At 39.5% G+C, this 23202-nt stretch overlaps 1 protein-coding gene across 1 annotated transcript in view; it reads left to right on the top strand.

Annotated features, from left to right (window-relative positions):
• APPBP2 (amyloid beta precursor protein binding protein 2) overlaps window positions 1–23202 on the top strand; it is a 72261-nt gene that overhangs the window by 14892 nt on the left and 34167 nt on the right. The window contains exons 2-4 of the mRNA XM_068530379.1: window positions 13150–13238; window positions 17145–17296; window positions 22051–22174. Coding sequence (XP_068386480.1) covers window positions 13150–13238; window positions 17145–17296; window positions 22051–22174 — 365 coding nt within the window. The remainder of the gene's footprint in view (window positions 1–13149; window positions 13239–17144; window positions 17297–22050; window positions 22175–23202) is intronic.

Here is a 23202-nt window from a genome sequence, read left to right on the forward strand (position 1 = left end):
TTCTGACTGACTTCACTTAGTATGATAATCTCTAGTTCCATCCATGTTGCTGCAGATGGCATTATTTCATGCTTTTTATGGCTGAGTAGTATTCCATTGTGTATATATACCTCATCTTCTTTATCCATTCATCTTTTTTTTTTTTTTTTTTTTTTTAAATTATTTATTTATTTATGGCTGTGTTTGGTCTTCGTTTCTGTGCGAGGGCCTTCTCTAGTTGCGGCAAGCGGGGGCCGCTCCTCATCGCGGTGCGCGGGCCTCTCACTACCGCGGCCTCTCCTGTTGCGAGGCACAGGCTCCAGACGCGCAGGCTCAGTAGTTGTGGCTCACGGGCTTAGTTGCTCCGCGGCATGTGGGATCCTCCCAGACCAGGGCCCGAACCCGTGTCCCCTGCATTGGCAGGCAGATTCTCAACCACTGCACCACCAGGGAAGCCCTATCCATTCATCTTTTGATGGACATTTAGGTTGTTTCCATGTTTTTAGCCTAGATTATTTTGTATGCTAATTTGATATTAACACTAAACTGTTCACTCAGCCTGATAATTTTGGATTGGCTGCGAAAGCAGCCACGTCAATTCAAAATCCCTTGGGGTAAGGAAGGCTTTCATCCCTATCTTTATCTCCCAAAGAGTTCTCTGGGTTTGGGGCTGTCTTGTATTGCCCTTGCAATAGCTGCCTTCAGTTTTCTGTAAAAATTTTACTTTAGGGGACTTCCCTGGTGGCGCAGTGGTTAAGAATCCACCTGCCAATGCAGGAGACATGGGTTTGAGCCCTGGTCCGGGAAGATCCCACGTGCCGCGGAGCAACTAAGCCCGTGCACCACAACTACTGAGCCTGCACTCTAGAGCCCGCGAGCCACAACTACTGAAGCCTGCACGCCTAGAGCCCATGCTCTGCAACAAAGAGAAGCCACCGTAATGAGAAGTCTGCGCACCGCAACGAAGAGTAGCCCCTACTCGCTGCAACTAGAGAAAGCCCACGCGCAGCAACGAAGACCCAACGCAGCCAACAACAAATAAATAAATAAATATTTTTTAAAGAAAGAAAATTTTACTTTAGTCTCTGAAAGCCCTTGCTTCTAAAATACCACCAGGAGTTTCACCCCTGTATGTATTAAAGATATTAAATCCTACACAAGTGTGTTACTAATATTTTACTTACTTTTATTGTATGTTTAATTTTTATTTACAGTATTTTATTTTATTATTTATTTTTAAAATTTATTTATTTGTTTCTTTTATTTTGGGTTGTGTTGGGTCTTCGCTGCTGCGCGCAGGCTTTCTCTAGTTGTGGTGAGCAGGGTCTACTCTTCATTGCGGTGCACGGGCTTCTCATTGCAATGGCTTCTCTTGTTGCAGAGCACAGGCTCTAGGCACACAGGCTTCAGTAGTTGTGGCACGTGGGCTCAGTAGTTGTGGCTTGCCGGTTCTAGAGCGCAGGCTCAGTAGTTGTGGCACACGGGCTTACTTGCTCCGTGGCATGTGGGATCTTCCCAGACCAGGGCTCGAACCCGCGTCCCTTGCATTGGCAGGCAGATTCTTAACCACTGCGCCACCAGGGAAGCCCTATTTACAGTATTTTACATTCATGGACATTTTTGGTGTTTATCAAATCACATATCTCTTCCTTTATGATTTTTGCCTGTGGTATATAATGCTTAGAAAGGCAGTGTTACCAGGTAGCTTTTAACACTGCTATGATTTAATTGTTTAATATTTAAAACTTTGATAAATCTGGAATTTATTTTTGTTCTGTTTTATCAGGAGGTGCCTTACTTTGTTTCCCCATTTTTATGCACTCTTTATTAACTAATTTTTTGTTTCTTTCAGTGATTTTTAAAATGCTCCCTTTATCATATGTTAATTTTTTTTATGTATACCAAGATCTGCTTTTGAACTTTGCGTTTTGTTCCATTGATTGGTCAATCTTCATACCTGTACAATATTGTTTATGTTTTTACATAATATTTTTATTGTCTGTTTCATATCTTTTGGAAGATAATTTACCTACTTATAAAAATAAATTTGTTTTTTCTTATTTTCCTGAAGGTAGCAGTAGGTAAAAGAAGTTGCTAGTCCTTTAATAGCCTCATTACCCAGTGGGTGCAGAATTTATTTATTAAAAAAATTTTTTGTATTGGAGCATAATTGCTTTACAGTTTTTGCTGTACAACAAAGTGAATCAACTATATGTATACATATATACCCTCCCTCTTGAACCTCCCTCCCACCCCAACGCCCCCCATCCTGTCCCACCCCTCTAGGTCATCACAGAGCACCGAGCTGAGCTCTCTGTGCTGTACAGCAGCTTCCCACTAGGTATCTATTTTATACATGGTAGTGAATATATGTCAGTGCTACTCTCTCAGTTTGTCCCACCCTCCCCTTCCCGCCCCCCGCCCGGGTCCACAAACCCATTCTCTACGTCTGCATCTCTTTTCCTGCCCAGAATTTAATATTAAAACACATGTAATAATGAACTAAAATAAGTCAAATTTTAAAAAATTTGATATAAGTATCATTACCAAAGAACCTAGAGCCTCAGTTTTCTTCTAAGCTCTACTCCATAAGATGTGTGACTCTATGAAGGGATTAATCTTCTATTATTTCTTCTTTTTTTTTTTTTTTTTTGGCCATGCTGTGTGGCATGAGGGATCTTAGTTCCCTGACCAGGGATCCAACCCCTGCCCCCTGCATTGGGAGCACGGAGTCTTAACCACTGGACTGCCAGGGAAGTCCCTCTTCTATTATTTCTATAAAAATGTTTTAAATTGCCCATTTTATGCTCTTTCTTACTTCCTGATATAATACCGTCTAAAAGCATTGTACTGTAAGTTATTAGGAACATGGATATAAGGATAGACTGTTTGGAGCCAGATTGTTGCCTTGCCACTTCTTTTTTTTTTTTTTTTTTTAATTGAAGTATAGTTGATGTACAATGTTGTGCCAGTCTCTGCTGTACAGTAAAGTAACTCAGTTATACACATAGAGACATTCTTTTTTTATATTTTTTCCATTATGATTTATTACAGGATATTGAATATCATTGTGCTGTACAGTAGAACCTTGTGGTTTATCCATTCTCTATGTAATAGTTTGCATCTACCAACCACAAACTCCCAGTCCATCCCTCTCCTTCCCCCTGTCCTCCTTGGCAACCACAAGTCTGTTCTCTATATCTATGAGTCTGTTTCTGTTTTGTAGATAGGTTCATTTGTGCCATACTTTAGATTCCACCTGTAAATGATACCATATGGTATTTGTCTTTCTCTTTCTGGCTTCCTTCACTTAGTATGATAATCTCTAGTTGCAACCATGTTGCTGCAAATGCCTTGCCACTTCTTAATTGTGTGATTTAGACCAGGTAATTTAACTTTATATGCCTTAGTTTCCTCATCTGTGGAAGGACAGAGTGAGTTGCTTATGAAAAGCACTTAGAACAGTGCCTGGCACATGCATATAAGATCTCTGTAAGGATTAAATGCTCTTTTTATTCTGGATTGGTATTCAAAAATCCCATTCATAAAATGTAGAAATTTTCATTTTTGGTGATAAGCCTAGTAAGGATTTTCTTTTTTTTGAATTATAGTTGCTGTACAGGAAAGGATGATTTGAAACAGTTAAATCACTACTCTCTCCCCAGAATTTAAAGGCGGACCCCTTTTTAGCTAGAAAAATTAAACAGCTGAGAGAAAAAAAAAAAGCTTGTTTTTGTTAATAGGCATACTTACATTTAAAATTGTAACTAAGGTTACTGCTTTCCTAAATTTTAGTTTCAAATCCATTTGTTAGGAAATTTTCAGTATTAAAGGGATACTATGAGTTGTAGAACATATAAAGTTTAGTTTAATTGTCTTTATTTGACTAGTAAGTGTAGGCAAAAAAAGTTGTACAACTTTCCATTTCTTCTATCTTACAAAAGAAATTCTAAGCCTTAAGTTTGCTAATGATGAGTTACTTTGGTAAGAAACTAAGGTTTTTTGGTCCTGTACTGTTTTTGGAGTATGTGTATCTATATATTTTGATAAGTGCATTTGTTTTTCTGCCCCAAATCAGAAATGTATCACATTGTTAAGCCCGCAAATAGGATGTGATTATTAATTCTCAGCTTTATTTTCCCTGAGTTATTCTTCATTGGTTAACTGTGAAGGTATATGTGATGGAAGGGAATATTATCATATACATTCCCAGAAGCTTTTTTTTTTTTTGGCCACACTGTGTGGCTTCCGGGATCCTAGTTCCCTGACCAGGGATTGAACCTTTGCCCACTGCAGTGGGAGCGCGGAGTCCCAGCTACTGGACTGCCAGGGAAGTCCCACTCTTCCTGTTTTTCTAACCTCAGAAAACATAATCATCTCCAAAAATAGCAAATCTTTCCTTATGAAAGTTTATGGTTAAGATGAATATCCAGTCATTGTTTGAAGATAACATTTCTGCCTCCCCTTCCTGAGCACATGGCAGTCCCTGTCCCCTCTCCCTTCCAGCAGTCACCATTGATTTGTATTCCTATATCTACCTAATCTGACCTGGCCTCCATTATGACTAGTGATTTATGCCCAAGAGTTTGCTAAATGAGTTTGTAGTATGTTTTCCCTGTGCAAAGTTAACTGGCCCATTTGGCAGATGAATTCAGGATCATGTCCTCTTTCTGAAACCCATGTTTTTGTCAAATGAGCTAAATGTTAAGTGCTTACTAATGTAAAGTGAGTTGATATAATAAAATTCTTGCTTTCTAAGGCACCGTATTTATATAGCATATATAAATTCAGTAACATTTGGTGAAGTTGAGGCAGGGGAAAGAGGGGCAGTAGTATTTATTTTTAACTGTGTACATGTATTATTTGGGATAAACGTTTAACACATTTATTAAAATACTATTTTAAATGGAAGTTTAAAAAAATCAGGCAGATCTTGAGTTGCAGTGTCAGGGGCAGTGCTTCCGCACACGGCCCGGCCCGCTGAGCTGAGGTGTCAGCACAGCCATTTCTCACTAGGCACTCTGATCTGAAGTGCTAGGTGTGAGGCCTCTGCATGAAGCACCCTGTGAACAAGTGAAACTAGACAAAGCACAAAGGAAAAGAAAAAAAAAAGCAAGCTCTGCAAATCCTCTGAAAAAAATGCCTCTGCACCTCTAGCTCTTGCGGAGATTGGTGTCTTCAGTGGAGTCTCCTATTGCAGGGGGAACTTCAAGATGGCGGAGGAGTGGGACGTAGAGATCACCTTCCTCCCCACAAATACATCAAAAATACATCTACATGTGGACCAACTACAGAACACATACTGAACGCTGGCAGAAGACTTCAGACTTCCCCAAAGGCAAGAATATCCCCACGTATCTTGCAGTGTGGCTGACAGGGTCTTGGTGCTCCGGCCTGGTGTCAGGCCTGCGCCTCCAGGGTGAGAGAGCCGAGTTCAGGACATTGGACCACCAGAGACCTCCCCGCCCCACGTAATATCAATCGACGAGAGCTCTTCCAGAGATCTCCATCTCAACACGAAGACCCAGCTCCACCCAACAGCCAGCAAGCTCCAGTGCTGGACACCCCATGCCAAACAAACAGGAACACAACCCCACCCATTAGCAGAGAGGCTGCCTAAAATCATACTAAGTTCACAGACACCCCAAAACACATGGCCAGATGCGTCCCTGCCCACCAGAACACAGGCACCAGTCCCCTCCACCAGAAAGCCTACACAAGCCACTGAACCAACCTCACCCACTGGGGGCAGACACCAAAACAACAGGAACTACGAACCTGCAGCCCATGAAAAGGAGACCCCAAACAAAGTAAGTTAAACAAAATGAGAACACAGAGAAATATGCAGCAGATGAAGGAGCAAGGTAAAAAAACCCCCGAGACCAAATGAAAAGGAAATAGGCAGTTTACCTGAAAAAGAATTCAGAGTAATGGAGTAAAGAAGATCTAAGATCTTGGAAATAGAATATAGAAAATACAAGAAACGTTTAACAAGGACTTAGAAGAACTAAAGAGCAAACGAACAGTGATGAACAACACAATAAATGAAATTAAAAATACTCTAGAAGCAGTCAATAGCAGAATAACTGAGGCAGAAGAACGGATGAGTGACCTGGAAGATAAAATAGTGGAAATAACTACTGCAGAGCAGAATAAAGAAAAAAGAATGAAAAGAATTGAGGACAGTCTTAGAGACCTCTGGGACAATATTAAATGCACCAACATTTAAATTATAGGTGTCTCAGAAGAAGAGAAAAAGAAAGGGTCTGAGAAAATATTTGAAGAGATTATAGTCGAAAACTTCCCTAACAAGGGAAAGGAAATAATCAAGTCCAGGAAGTGCAGAGAGTGCCGTACAGGATAAATCCAAGGAGAAACACGCCAAGACACATATTAATCAAACTATCAAAAATTAAATACAAAGAAAAAAATATTAAAAGCAGCAAGGGAAAAGCAACAAATAACATACAAGGGAGTCCCATAAGGTTAACAGCTGATCTTTCAGCAGAAACTCTGCAAGCCAGAAGGGAGTGGCAGGACATATTTAAAGTGATGAAAGGGGGGGCTTCCCTGGTGGTGCAGTGGTAATGAATCTGCCTACCAGTGCAGTGGACACAGATTCAATCCCTGGTCCAGGAAGATCCCACATGCCACAGAGCAGGTAAGCCTTGCACCAAAACTACTCAGCCTGTGCTCTAGAGCCCGCGAGCCACAACTACTGAGCCTGCATGCCACAACTACTGAAGCCCACACGCCTAGAGCCTGTGCTCCGCAACAAGAGAAGCCACTGCAATGAGAAGCCTGTGCACTGCAATGAAGAGTAGCCGCTGCTCACCGCAACTAAAGAAAGCCTGTGCACAACAGTGAAGACCCAGGGGCTTCCCTGGTGGCGCAGTGGTTGAGAATCTGCCTGCTAATGCAGGGGACATGTGTTCGAGCCCTGGTCCAGGAAGATCCCACATGTCGTGGAGCAGCTAAGCCCGTGCACCACAACTACTGAGCCTGCGCTCTAGAGCCCGTGAGCCACAACTGCTGAGCCCACATGCCACAACTACTGTAGCCCGTGCACCTAGAGCCTGTGCTCCGCAACAAGAGAAGCCACTGCAATGAAAAGCCCATGCACTGCAAAGAAGAGTAGACCCCTTGCGCAACAATGAAGACCCAACACAGCCAAAAATAAATAAGCAAATATATAAATTTATTAAAAAAAAAAGTGAAGACCCAAACACAGCCAAAAATAAGTAAATATCAAAAAATCCTACAACCAAGATTACTCTACCCAGCAAGGATCTCGTTCAGATTCGACAGAGAAATTAAAACTTTTACAGACAAGCAAAAGTTAAGAGAATTCAGCACCACCAGACAAGCTTTACAATAAATGCTAAAGGAACTTCTCTAGGCAGGAAACACAAGACAAGGAAAAGACCTACAATAACAAACCTAAAACAATTAAGAAAATGGTGATAGGAGCATACATATTGATAATTACCTTAAATGTAAATGGATTAAATGCTCCAACCAAACGACATAGACTGGCTGAATGGATACAAAAACAAGACCCGTACATATGCTGTCTACAAGAGACCCACTTCAGACCTTGGGACACATACAGACTGAAAGTGAGGGGATGGAAAAAGATATTCTATGCAAATGGAAATCAAAAGAAAGCTGGAGTAGCAATTCTCATATCAGACAAGTAGACTTTAAAATAAAGACTATTACAAGAGACAAAGAAGGACACTACATAATGATCAAGGGATCGATCCAAGAAGAAGATAGAACAATTGTAAATATTATGCACCCAACATAGGAAGACCTCAGTACATAAGGCAAATGCTAACAGCCATAAAAAGGGAAATCGGGGCTTCCCTGGTGGCGCAGTGGTTGAGAATCTGCCTGCTAATGGAGGGGACACGGGTTCGAGCCCTGGTCTGGGAAGATCCCACATGCCGCAGAGCAACTAGGCCCGTGAGCCACAATTACTGAGCCTGCGCGTCTGGAGCCTGTGCTCTGCAACAAGAGAGGCCACGGTAGTGAGGGGCCCGCACACCGCGATGAAGAGTGGCCCCTGCTTGCCACAACTGGAGAAAGCCCTCGCACAGAGACGAAGACCCAACACAGCCAAAAATAAATAAATTTAAAAAAAAAAAAAGGGAAATCGACAGTAACACAATAATAATAGGGGACTTTCACACTCCACTTTCACCATGGACAGATCATCCAAAATGAAAATAAATAAGGAGACACAAGCTTTAAATGACACATTAGACAAGATGGACTTAATTGATATTTAGAGGACATACCATCCAAAAACAACAGGATACACTTTCTTCTCAAGTGCTCATGGAACATTCTCCAGGATAGATCATATCGTGGGTCACAAATCAAGCCTTGGTAAATTTAAGGAAATTGAAATCGTATCAAGTATCTTGTCCGACCACAGCGCTGTGAGACTAGATATCAATTACAGGAAAAAAAAACTGTAAAAAATACAAACACATGGAGGCTAAACAATATACTACTAAATAACCAAGAGATCACTGAGGAAATCAAAAAATACCTAGAAACAGATGACAATGAAAACACGACAACCCAAAACCTATGGGATGCAGCAAAAGCAGTTCTAAGAGGGAAGTTTATAGCAATACAACCCTACCTCAAGAAACAAGAAACATCTCAAATAAACAAGCTAACCTTGCACCTAAAGCAATTAGAGAAAGAAGAACAAAAAAACCCTAAAGTTAGCAGAAGGAAAGAAATCATAAAGATCAGATCAGAAATAAATGAAAAAGAAATGAAGGAAACAATAGCAAAGATCAGTAAAACTAAAAGCTGGTTCTTTGAGAAGATAAACAAAATTGATAAACCATTAGCCAGACTCATCAAGAAAAAAAGAAGACTCAAATCAATAGAATTAGAAATGAAAAAGGAGAAGTAACAACTGACACTGCAGAAATACAAAGGATCATGAGAGATTACTACAAGCAACTATATGCCAATAAAATGGACAACCTGGAAGACATAGACAAATTCTTAGAAAAGCACAACCTTCCGAAACTGAACCAGGAAGAAACAGAGAATAAAAACAGACCAATCACAAGCACTGAAATTGAGACTGTGCTTAAAATTCTTCCAACAAACAAAAGCCCAGGACCAGATGGCTTCACAGGTGAATTCTGTCAAACACTTAGAGAAGAGCTAACACCTATCCTTCTCAAACACTTCCAAAATATAGCAGAGGAAGGAACACTCCCAAACTCATTCTGTGAGGCCACCATCACCCTGAACCAAAACCAGACAAGGATGTCACAAAAAAAGAAAACTACAGGCCAATATCACTGATGAACACAGATGCAAAAATCCTCAACAAAATACTAGCCAAGAGAATCCAACCGCATATTAAAAGGATCATACATCATGATCAAGTGGGGTTTATCCCAGGAATGCAAGGATTCTTCAATATACCAAATCAATCAATGTGATACACCATATTAACAAACTGAAGGATAAAAACCATATGATAATCTCAATAGAAGCAGAAAAAGCTTTTGACAGAATTCAGCACCTATTTATGATAAAAACTCTCCAGAAAGTAGGCAGAGAGGGAACCTACCTCAACATAATAAAGGCCATATATGACAAACCCACAGCCAACATCGTTCTCAGTGGTGAAAAACTGAAACCATTTCCTCTAAGATCAGGAACAAGACAAGGTTGCCCACTCTCATCACTATTATTCAACATAGTTTTGGAAGTTTTAGCCACAGCAATCAGAGAAGAAAAAGAAATAAAAGGAATCCAAATTGGAAAAGAAGAAGTAAAACTGTCACTGTTTGCAGATGACGATACTATACATAGAGAATCCTAAAGATGCTATCAGAAAACTACTAGAGCTGATCAACAAATTTGGTAAAGTAGCAAGATACAAAATTAATGCACACATCTCTTGCATTCCTATACACTAACAATGAAAAATCTGAAAGAAATTAGGGGAACACTCCCATTTACCATTGCAAGAAAAAGAATAAAATACCTAGGAATAAACCTACCTAAGGAGATAAAAGACCTGTATGCAGAAAACTACAAGACACTGATGAAAGAAATTAAAGATGATACAAACAGATGGAGAGATATACCATGTTCTTGGATTGGAAGAATCAACATTGTGAAAATGACTCTACTACACAAAGCAATCTACAGATTGAGCGCAATCCCTATCAGACTACCAATGGCGTTTTTTACAGAACTAGAACAAAAAACTTCACAATTTGTATGGAAACACAAAAGACCCCGAATAGCCAAAGCAATCTTGAGAAGAAAAAACGGAGCTGGAGGAATCAGGCTTCTGGACTTCAGACTATACTACAAAGCTACAGTAGTCAAGACAGTATGGTACTGGCACAAAACAGAAATACAGATCAATGAACAGGATAGAAAGCCCAGAGGTAAACCCATGCACATATGGTCACCTTATTTTTGATAAAGGAGGCAAGAATATACAATGGAGAAAAGATAATCTCTTCAATAAGTGATGCTGGGAAAACTGGACAGGTACATGTAAAAGAATGAAATTAGATCACTTCCTAACACCATACACAAAAATAAACTCAAAATGGGTTGAAGACCTAAATGTAAGGCCAGACACTATAAAACTCTTAGAGGAAAACATAGGTAGAACACTCTATGACATAAGTCACAGCAAGATCCTTTTTGACCCACCTCTTAGAGAAATGGAAATAAAAACAAAAATAAACAAATGGGGGCTTCCCTGGTGGCGCAGTGGTTGAGAATCTGCCTGCCAATGCAGGGGACACGGGTTCGAGCCCTGGTCTGGGAAGATCCCACATGCCACGGAGCAGCTGGGCCCGTGAGCCACAACTACTGAGCCTGCGCGTCTGGAGCCTGTGCTCCGCAACAAGAGAGGCCGCGACAGTGAGAGGCCCGCGCACCGCGATGAAGAGTGGCCCCCGCTCGCCGCAGCTGGAGAGGGCCCTCGCACAGAAATGAAGACCCAACACACCCAAAAATAAATAACTAAATTTATTTTTTTAAAAAAATCCATTAGGTAAATGATTTAAAGATGTCCAGGGTAGCTTGAAAAAATAAATAAATAAAAAATAAACAAATGGGACCTAATGAAACTTAAAAGCTTTTGCCCAGCAAAGGAAACCATAAACAAGACAAAAATATAACCCTCAGAATGGGAGAAAATATTTGCAAACAAAGCAACTGACAAAGGATTAATCTCCAAAATATACAAGCAGCTCATGCAGCTCAATATCAACAAAACAAGCAATCCAATCCAGAAATGGGTAGAAGACCTAAGTAGACATTTCTGCATAGAAGATGTAGAGATTGCCAACAAACAGATGAAAGAATGCTCAACATCACTAATCATTAGAGAAATGCAAATCAAAACTACAGTGAGTTATCACCTCACAGGGGTCAGAATGGCCATCATCAAAAGATCTACAAACAGTAAATGCTCGCGAGGGTGTGGAGAAAAGGGAGCCCTCCTGTACTGTTGGTAGGAATGTAAATCGATACAGTCACTATGGAGAACAGTATGGAGGTTCTTCAAAAAACTAAAAATAGAACTACTATATGACCCAGCAATCCCACTACTGGGCATATACCCTGAGAAAACCATAATTCAAAAAGAGACATGTACCACAGTGTTCATTGCAGCACTATTTATGATAGCCGGGACATGGAAGCAACCTAAGTGTCCATCAACAGATGAATGGATAAAGAAGATGTGGCACATATATACAATGGAATATTACTCAGCCATAAAAAGAAACAAAATTGAACTAGTTGTAGTGAGGTGGAAGGACTTAGAGTCTGTCATACAGAGTGAAGTAAGTCAGAAAGAGAAAAACAAATACCGTATGCTAACACATATATATGGAATCTAAAAAAAAAAAAAAGGTTCTGATGAACCTAGGGACAGGACAGGAATAAAGATGCAGACATAGCGAATGGAGTTGAGGACATGGAGAGGGGGAAGGGTAACCTGGGACGAAGTGAGAGTACCATTGACATATATACACTACCAAATGTGAAATAGATAACTAGTGGGAAGCAGCTGCATCGCACAGGGAGATCAGCTCAGTGCTTCGTGACCACCTAGAGGGGTGAGACAGGGAGGGTTGGAGGGAGATGCAAGAGGGAGGGGATACGGTGATATATGTATTCATATAGCCGATTCACTTTTGTTATACAGCAGAAACTAACAGGACATTGTAAAGCAATTACACTCCAATGAAGATGTTAAAAAAAAATAAAGTCAGGCAAAAGGAGTATATGATTGTGACATGATTAGAAATCTTGCCATGCTGGATTACTTTAGATATAATCTACTGTTAGTCTGCTTGTGATGTTTCATGCCTGGAACTGAACTGAGGTTTTTGTGGTCTGAAGAGCCCTTAGTGGGGCATAGTGACCAGTTCTGGCTTCTGGACATTATCTTGCTATCATTTTTATAATTTACTTTACCCAGTTTTGTTTAAGAAAAAAAGAAGTTAAAAAAAATTTAGTTTCTTGAATATAATTGTTCTTTTTTAATCAATTTATTTGTTTATTTTTTGGCTGCATTGGGTCTTCGTTGCTGTGCGTGGGCTTTTTCTAGTTGTGGCGAGCAGCGGCTATTCTTCGTTGCGGTGCGTGGGCTTCTCATTGCAGTGGCTTCTCTTTGTTGTGGAGCATGGGCTCTAGTAGTTGTGGCACACGGGCTTAGTTGTTCCGCGGCATGTGAGATCTTCCCAGACCAGGGATCGAACCGTGTCCCTTGCATTGGCAGGCGGATTCTTAACCCCTGGGCCACCAGGGAAGTCCTGAATATAACTGTTTTTAGTGTTTAATAAATAAAGTAATTATATAGCACTTTTTAGTACTTAGCATGTACCATATACTGTTATACAAATATTAATTTTTAAATATTATATACAACTATTAAAGTGTTCTATATGAATTATAGAGATTTGTTAATGTTACATTTGTCTTAGCATAAGCATCTTCCCTGATATTACTGTGTAATCTTAACTTTGAGTAATAGTCATAAATTCATCAAATATTAACTCCATCAAATTATATTCATAAGTAAAGTAGAAATTGAAATTAAATTAAAAATTTTAAACATTATCCTTTTTTGTTTTTTTTTAATTTCAGCTGTACCAACAGGGACGCTTATGTCAACTGGGCAGTGAATTTTGTGAATTGGAAGTTTTTGCTAAAGTATTGAGAGCTTTGGATAAAAGGTAAACTCATTTTTTAACAATTGTGGTAAACTGTACATATCTAAATTCTACGATTGTGACCATATTTTAAGTGTACAGTTCAGTAGCAGTAAGTACATTCATATTGTTTTGAAACCATCAGTACCACCCTTGCTTTTTGTGTTCAAGAAAGACTGAATTCATCTTCCCCGTTCTGGCTATTATGTAGTAGGAGTTATATGTGGATGTAGGTGACATGGCCTTTGATTGTCCTTGCTGTTCTCTTTATCATTCTTCCCTAAATTTGCTTGAAATACCATTTCTTTTTCCTAACCTATATTTCTGGGAAAATAAGAATATAGTTTTACAAAATATTGTTAATCTGTAATATGAATGTTGCCAAGTTAAGTAAATACTTGTTAGAATGCGTAGTATATGTCAAGTACTATTCTAGATGCTGAGGTTACAGCAGTGAATAAGTTTTACAAGGTCTCTTCCTCATGGAGTTTGTGTTTTAGAAAGAGATGATAAAATAATCAAGTAACACGTTAACAAATTAACATGATTTCATTGTTTAGGGATACCTTTGGATGTGACCTGTGTACTAAGCCTAAGAGAAATTTCTTGGTTAGTTAAATAATTAAAATTAATCTGTTAAAAAATAATAGATGAGAGTTTCATTTTGGGACAAGAAGGCCATAGAAAAACTTTTAAAAAAAATTCTTTACTCTTTGAAAAGGTTAGCTTTCTAGGATTTGAATTTCTCTATGCAGTTCTAAAGATGGCCATTATAAAGATTTAGTGGACTACCTCTCTTTCATCTCTCAGGTTATCTTTTTACCAAGTCCAAATCCCTTGGTAAGTGTTTAATATATTTGTGAAACTAAACGCATGTAGTTTGACTTTTTTCCCCCCTTTATGCAAAGCAGTGACTTGGTTATTTACAATTTTGTTTAAAGCAGTTTTTTTATTGAGATAATTCATAATACCATAAATTTATCATTTTAAACTGTATAATTCATTAGTTTTTAGTATATTCACAAATTTTTGCAACTATCACCACTATGTAATTCTAGAATACTTTCATCATCCCCAAAAGAAACCCTGTACCCATTAACAGTCACTTCCTATTTCCCCTTACCCCTGGTCTCTAGCCTACCATTAATCTACTTTCTGTTTCTGGGTTTATCTGCTCTAGACATTTCATATAAATGGGACTATACAGTATGTGGTCTTTTGTGACTGGATTTTACCTATAATGTTTTCAAGGTTCATTCATGGCTGTTGTTTGTATCAGTTTTCCATTGTGTGGATATACTATGTTACTATGTTTTGGTTATCTAGCCATCTGTTGATGAACATTTGGATTGTTTCTACCTTTTGGCCATTATGAATAATGCTACTATGAATGCTCATGAACAAGATTTTGTGTGGACGTATGTTTTCAGTTCTCTTGTATGTATATACAACTAGGGTAAACCTAGGTTTAACTTTTTGAGTAACTCCTAAATTGTTTCCCACAGCAGCTCCACCATTTTATTGGGCTGGCCAAAAAAATGCCTTTGGTTTTTAAGTAAAAGTAAAAAACACATTTTTCATTTTCACCGAAAACTTTATTAAACAACATATTCACCATTTTGTTCCACTATCTTCTGCCATTTTTCAGGCAACTTCATAATTCCATCTTCTCAAAACTTTTTATCTTTTTGAGCAAAGAACTGTCCAGGTGCCTTTTACTGTCTTCCAGGGAATTGAGTTTTTCCATTAAGAGAATTTTGTAAAGACCGAAATAAATGGAAATCTGAAGGTGCAATGTCTGGTGAACACAGTGGATGAATCAGAACTTCCCAGCCAAGCTGTAACAGTTTTTACCTGGTCATCAAAGAGACATGCGGTCTTGCATTATCCTGATGGAAGATTATGTGTTTTCTGTTGACTAATTCTGGACTCTTTTCATTGAGTGCTGCTTTCAGTTGGTCTAATTGGGAGCAGTACTTGTTGGAATTAATTGTTTGGTTTTCCGGAAGGAGCTCATAATAGAGGACTGGCTTCCAATCCCACCATATACACAACATCACCTTCTTTGGGTGAAGACCGGGCTTTGGTGTGGTTGGTGGTGGTTCATTTCGCTTGCCCGACGATCTCTTCCGTTCCACGTTATTGTACAGTATCCACTTTTCATCACCCGTCACAATTTGTTTTAAAAACAGAACGTTTTCATTACATTTAAGTAGAGAATCCATGCAGAAATACAGTCAAGAAGGTTTTTTTTCTTAACTTATGTGGAACCCAAACATCAAAGCAATTAATATAACCAAGCTGGTACAAATGATTTTCAACGCTTGATTTGGATGTTTTGAGTATGTTAGCTATCTCCCGCACCGTATAACGTTGATTGTTCTCAATCAATGTCTCGATCTGATTGCTTTCAACTTCAACTGGTCTACCCAACCGTGGAACATCGTCCAGTGAGAAATCTCCAGCACGAAACTTCGCAAACCACTTTTGACATGTTCAATCAGTCACAGCACCTTTTCCATATACTGCACAAATTTTTTTTGTGTTTCAGTTGGGTTTTTACTTTTCTTGAAATAATAAAGCATAATATGCTGAAAATGTTGCTTTTTTTCTTCCATCTTCAATATTGAAATGGCTACACAAAAATTCACCAATTTTGATAAGTGTTTTTTTAAATGCACGCTGATACGACAGCTGTCCCATACAATCTAACAAAATTGTTTTGAATGAAGCTAAAGACATCTAAGTGCTGCTAGAGCCATCTTACGGGAAAAACCAAATGAACCTTTTGGCTAACCCAATATGTCCCTATTACCAACGTATGAGGGTTCTAATTTTTCCATATCCTTGCCATCACTGTTTTTAAAAAAGTAGTATTATAGCCATCCTAGATAGTGTGAAGTTGTATCTCATTGTGAGTTTGATTTGCATTTCCCTAATCACTAATGATATGGAGCATCTTTTCTTGTGCTTATTGGCCATTTGTATATTTTCTTTGGAGGAATCTCTATTCAAATCTATTGCCCATTTTTTAATTGGGTCATTGTTGAATTACAAGACAATTTGGTTTTTTAAGATTGATGTTAGAAGTTGTTTTCATCCTTCATTGTCATCAATTTACATATACAGAATCACTCAGTGATCCACTGAGTAAAAGATATTAGGCTAAATTGTGAATTATTATGAGCTCATAATTCATAAGGCAAACAGTTGCTTTTTATCTTATTCCATCTTTGAAAATAATGGTACTGTTATTTCAAAAAAGCAAGTTAGCACTTTTTTTTTTTAGATTGCAAGTTTTATTTTTGAATCCCCATTGAAATAAATATGTTAATCTTTGAAAAATATTTGGTTATATGCCACTAAAATTATGCCTAGAGCCCCCAGTGATAGTCATGCCCCATTCTGGAAAACACTACCATAGGGAATTACTGGAGGTACCCTGGGGAGGTAGGATGAGGCCACTGTTTGTTGAGCAAGGGTCATCTGTGTCCCAGGTAAGCTGCTTGCTGCTGTTCATAATTCTCTGAGCCGCAGACCTACCAGCATATTGGATCTTATCTTTCCTAGCTGGCAACACTTTGGTGGCTCCCTTTTCTCTTCTAGATAGAAGAGTAAATGCCTTAGCATAACCTACAAGGTCCTTGGGGATTCTGGGATAGGCCTACCATGGCCCCTGCAGGCTGGTGAAGAGAGGGAGACAGGAGACAGGGAGGATCTCCTGGAGGAAGTGACATTTGAGCTGAAGTCTAACCGATTTATGGGAGAGAACTAGGTGATGGTGGTGAAGAGCTTTTTTAGGTAGAAGGAACAGCATGTGCAAATTTCCTGAGGCAGGAAGGAACAATGTGCATGAAAGTTAGCACTTTCTAAAAGGACAAAATATGTTACCTTTATAAAAACAAAAACGACCTTTTCCTTCTCTTTCAGACATTTGCTTCATCATTGTTTCCAGGCTTTGATGGATCATGGTGTGAAAGTTGCTTCAGTCTTAGCCTACTCATTTAGTAGACGGTGCTCTTACATAGCGGAATCAGATGCTGCAGTAAAGGAAAAAGCCATTCAGGTTGGCTTTGTTTTAGGTAAGTAATGGTAAAACAGAGGGGTGTTTTGTCCTGTAACATGACTCAGAATTAAGCCTGCTGGCATTAAAGGATTCTCACAGGACATTCCCAAAGTCAACGTGGGAGGTTATGAGAAAAACATCAGAAGAACTAGATGTGATATATTGAACATTAACTTTGTGCTAAGTACTATACTATGTATCTAAATGCTGTCTTTCAAGAAAATCCTCATGACATTCCAGTGATGTGAAGGTATTAATAGAGTTTTAGAAATGAGGAAACGGACTCAGAAAAGTTGAGTAACTTGCTCAAGTCACATAGTAATGGAGCTAAATTTAGAATCCTGTGGCACTGTGATTCCAAACCACTTACCTTTCTACCATGTCAAGCTGCTACCAACCTCTTTCACCAGCTTACTGTGTGTTGTGACGTGGGACTTAATCCTTTTGGGACCTCAGTTTTCCCATCTCTAAAATGAGGGTAAATCTCCATTTTCTCATGGGTATGAGAATACTAAAAACATAAATGGAAAAGGATTCTGAAAAGGTTTTGTATGCTACACACATAGAAAAATATCGTTTAATGTTTGCATAACATTTTAGTATAGCTTTTACAAATCTACATAGATAAGTATGTCTCAGGCAATTATTTATTCAAGTTATTGCTACCTTTTTTGTTTTTGGAAAAATTTTTATTTTGAAATGATTGTAGATTTACAGACAATATCAAAACCAGGAAATTGATACTGGTTTATACTGTTACCTAGACTGTAGACCTTATTTAACTTTCATTGGTTTTTTAAAAAAATAAATAAATTTATTTATTTAATTATTTATTATTTTTTAGCTGTGTTGGGTCTTCGTTTCTGTGCGAGGGCTTTCTCCAGTTGCGGCAAGCGGGGCCCATTCTTCATCGCGGTGCACGGGCCCCTCTTGTTGCGGAGCATGGGCTCCAGACGCGCAGGCTCAGTAGTTGTGGCTCACGGGCCTAGTTGCTCCGTGGCATGTGGGATCTTCCCAGACCAGGGCTTGAACCTGTGTCCCCTGTATTGGCAGGCAGATTCTCAACCACTGCGCCACCAGGGAAGCCCGCTTTCATTGGTTTTTACATATACTCATTTGTGTGTGTGTGTTTTATTTAAATGTAGTTGACATACAGTATTATGTTGGTTTCGGATGTACCACATAGTGATTTGGAATTTGCATACTTTATGAAATGATTGCCACGACAAGTATAGTCCCTGTACATAGTTATTACAGTATTATTGACCATGTTCCTTAGGCTGTATATTACATTCCCATGGCTTATTTATTTTCTAACTGGAGGCTCAGACCTCTTAATCCCCTTCACCTATTTCACCCCACACCCCACCTCCTTTCTCTGGCAACCAACTGTTTGGTCTCTGTATCTACGAGTCTATTTTCATTTTGTTTTGTTTGTTTGTTTTGATTTTTAGATTCTACCTATAAGTGAGATCATATGGTATTTGTCTTTCTCTGTCTGACTTATTTCACTTAGCATGATACCCTCTAGATCCATCTGTGTTGTCACAAGATTTCGTTTCTTTTCTTTTTTTTTTATGTTTAATTTTTGTGGTTGGGTAATGTTCCACTGTTGTGTGTATAAATATATCTCACACCTTCTTTATCCGTTCATTCATCTGTTGATGGACATTTAGGTTGCTTACATATCTTGGCTATTATAAATAATGCTTCACTGAACATTGAGGTGCATGTATCTTTTTTGAGTTAGTGTTTTTGCCTTTTTTGGATAAATACCCAGAAGTGAAATTGCTAGATCATGTGGCAGTTCTATATTAAATTTTTTGAGCAACCTCCACACGGTTCTCCATAGTGGCTGTGCCAATTTACAGTCCCACCAGCAGTGCAGGAGGGTTCCCTTGTCTCCACACCCTCGGGAACACTCATTAATTGTTTTCTGGTGATGACAGCCATCCTGACAGGTGTGAGGTGGTATCTCATTGTGGTTTTGATTTGCATTTCCCTGATGATTAGTGATGTGGAGCATCTTTTCATGTATCTGTTGGCCATCTGTATGTCTTTTTTGGAAAAATGTCTATTCAGATCCTCTGCCCATTTTTTTATTTTATAAATTTATTATTTATTTTTGGCTGCGTTGGGTCTTGGTTGCTGCACGCAGGCTTTCTCTAGTTGCGGGGAGTGGGGGCTACTCTTTTTTGCGGTGCGCAGGCTGAAGGCGCACGGACTTCAGTAGTTATGACACACAGGCTCAGTAGTTGTGGCTCACGGGCTTAGTTACTCTGCAACATGTGGGATCTTCCCGGACCAGGGCTCGAACCTGTGTGCCCTGCATTGGCAGGCAGATTGTTAACCACTGCGCCACCAGGGAAGCCCTACCTTTCATTTTTAACTTCTCACATTAATGTGTGTGTGTGTGCATGTTTTCTCTCTCTCTCTCTTTGGCACGTGCACATTTACTTTCTTTGCCAAGTTTTCATGATCATTTCCTTCAGTATTAGGAAAAAAGTTTTTTTTTGTAGTGGTCATAGAGGGTTTGCTTGGAGGAACTTAACATTCTTTTCTGAAAAGAACCCTCAGCATTTATCCTTTGGTAGTCCTGTGGAATATAAATTGCAACAAAGAATTGTGACTAAAGAATGTCTCTTAATAGAGTGTTTGTGACCTAGATGAATGTTAATATTGACATCCATTTAGTCCTAGGTGGTCATGTAAAAATCTATGTGGGAGATGTTTAGTATCAAGGAAGATGAAAGGCAGGAAAGCTAATGTTCATTGAGATCCTCTGTTGTCTCTTCACTTGTACCAGTCTGGCCACTGTAAGGAGCCAGATCGAACAAGTATCTTGGAGTTAGAACCAAGTCCTAACAGATTCAGTTATATTATTAGTCTTGATCCTAAAATTACCAAAACAGTGAAAAAACTTCATACCAGAAGTATACATGATGGAAACTGTTAAAAAATAACAGCTTTATTGAGATATAATTCACATACCATACAGTGCACCCATTTAAAGTATATAATTTAAAGGTCTTTAGTATATTCACAGCGTTCAGTCCCTGGTCAGGTAACTAAGATCCCACAAGCCGCATGGCGTGGCCAAAAGAAAAAAAAAAAAGAAGCTTGAGGAGGTGCCTTGCAGAGCTGGGATGCTGCTTGCCTGGTGCAGGTGCCTCAGAGTTCTAAGAAGGGAGCTCGTGGGTCTAGAATCTCGACCTCTAGGAGGGACACCTGACTGGCTGGTACTAGTGTCTCTCTGATGGGGTGCTGTGAATCAGGTTCTGTAAGTGTTGGAAAACTGCAGCTGGAATTGGCTTACTGAGATGAATTGCCACTGCCAGAGTAAAGAAACATTACCCTGGGACACTGCTGTGAGCAGGGGCGTTGCTGGCAGAAACTGGAAGCTATCGGGGAGTGTCTCTTACTTTTCCAGTCTTACAGCCTTTCTCTCTAGTGCCTTCTTTGGTAGAGACTACTAGGGAGCCAGCTGGCAGAGGAGAAATGTGGTTATAGAGTCCTAGCCCAGCATCATAAAACAGTCTAGAAGGGTTGGTTTGAAGCTGAGAGATAATAGCCTAATAACCCAGCACAGTGCACGATATGTTGAGATAATGAGTAGGAGGTTGCTTCATATGAATATTATAATCTCATTATTCCAGTCATTCAGTGAGGACCCTAAAATGTCATATTTGGGGGGATAAAAAAGTGTTCTAAAGCACACTTCTCTCCAGTTAAAATATTTGTTTCATTTCATATAGCTTTAATTAAACATGAAACACCAGTCTGAGCAAAATATATTTTTTCTTGACCCAGATACTATTGACACTATTAAGATTAGTTGACACTATCAAAAAGTGATTAAACTATTAGGAGGGGGTCAAGAGGCTCTAAAAAGATGGACAGTATCCTAAGGAAATGATGCCCAGATGCCCCATGCATTACAACTGTTGGAGGACAGCAGTTTAATTTTTTGCTAAAAAAAATTTAAGATGAGCAAGCACTACTGTCTCTTTTATCTGTGTATCCTCTATGATGTGCTGTTATGCTAAGAAGATTAAGTTTATTCAGATGTCTTTATCCTCTTTGGGATTGGGTATGAAAAGATTGGAAAGTTATGTTTACCCTGCGTGATGAAAATGTTAGACAAATCACTAAATATAGTGGCTAATTAGCTGGAAAATGTCAACTCTTAGGCGATGAAGTACTTTTTGAGGGCTAAAACTCTTGACTCCTGGGTCTTCCCTGGTGGCACAGCGGTTAAGAATCTGACTGCCAATGCAGGGGACACGGGTTTGAGCCCTGGTCGGGGAAGATCCCACGTGCCGCTGAGCAACTAAGCCCGTGCGCCACAGCTACTGAACCCGCGTGCCACAACTACTGAAGCCCGCGCACCTAGAGCCTGTGCTCCACAGCAAGAGAAGCCACCGCAACAAGAAGCCCGCACACCGCAACAAGAAGCCCGCGCACCGCAACGAAGAGTAGCGCCCGCTCGCCGCAACTAGAGAAAGCCCACGCGCAGCAATGAAGACCCAATGCAGCCAAAAGTAAAAAACAAAACAAAAACTCTTGACTCCTTATTCAGGGTCTCAACTTCGATCTGATTTCCCTAGTTTGAAAGTTCCTTTTTTTTTAAAATTTCACAATTAGTATCTTTGTTTCAGACTAAACAGAGGGTTTTTTTCATTTTAGGTAATAATCATTGTAAGCATGTCATTTTAGCTTTCAAGTGATTTATTAAATTATCTAAAGTTTTTGGTTTTTCTTGTCCCTTAGGTGGCTTTCTTTCAGATGCAGGCTGGTACAGTGATGCTGAGAAAGTTTTCCTGTCTTGCCTTCAGTTGTGTACTCTACATGATGAGATGCTTCATTGGTTTCGTGCAGTAGAATGTTGCGTGAGGTAAGTTGGAACAGTCCTTTAATTACATGCTGTAATGGTATTAGTGACTTTTTTTTTTTTTTTTTAATTTATTTTAGGCTGTGCTGGGTCTTTATTGCTGCACGCAGGCTTTCTCTAGTGCAGTGAGCGGGGGCTACTCTTCGTTGCGGAGTGTGGGCTTCTCCTTGCGGCGGCTTCTCTTGTTGTGGAGCACGGGCTTCAGTAGTTGTGGCATGCGAGCTCAGTTGTGGCACACGGGTTTAGTTGCTCCGTGGCATGTGGGATCTTCCTGGACCAGGGATCGAACCCGTGTCCCCTGCATTGGCAGGCAGCTTCTCAACCACTGTGCCCGGAGGGAAGTCCCTTCTTGGGTTTTTTGTGTGTGTGTGTGTGTGTGTGTTTTGTTTTGTTTTTACTGTGCTCCGTTTACATTTCTGGAATTGTACGTAACCTGATTAATATTTTACTTCTAAATAACCTTTTTTTTTTTTTTTTTAAATCTTTATTATTTATTTGGCTGCATGGGGTCTTAGTTGCGGCACGCAGGAATCTTCGTTGCTGCTTCCGGGATCTTCGTTGAGGTGTGTGGTATCTTTAGTTGTGGCATGTGGGATCTTTTGTTTTTAGTTGCGGCATGTGGGATCTAGTTCCCTGACCAGGGATCGAACCTGGGCCCCCTGCATTGGGAGCGTGGAGTCTTAACCACTGGGCCACCAGCGAAGTCCCTAACCTTTCTTTCTTTTTGATGTGGACTATTTTTAAAGTCTTTATTGAATTTGTTACAGTACTGCTTCTGTTTTATGTTTTGGATTTTTGGCTGCGAGGCACCTGGGATCTTAGCTCCCTGACCAGGGATTGAACCCACACCCCTGCATTGGAAGGCGAAATCTTAACCACTGGACAGCCAGGGAAGTCCCCCTAACCTTTCTTTAAAATACATTTTTTAACAGATGTACTTAAATGAAAGGCAAACAAATCCAGAAGTAACTCTTTGATTTTACTGTCTTTATTTTTTTAATATATGTAACATTTAGTTTTAGCTATTTTCA

This window comes from Eschrichtius robustus, chromosome 20 (genome assembly GCF_028021215.1).
Source record: "Eschrichtius robustus isolate mEscRob2 chromosome 20, mEscRob2.pri, whole genome shotgun sequence".
Taxonomy (NCBI): Eukaryota; Metazoa; Chordata; class Mammalia; order Artiodactyla; family Eschrichtiidae; genus Eschrichtius; species Eschrichtius robustus.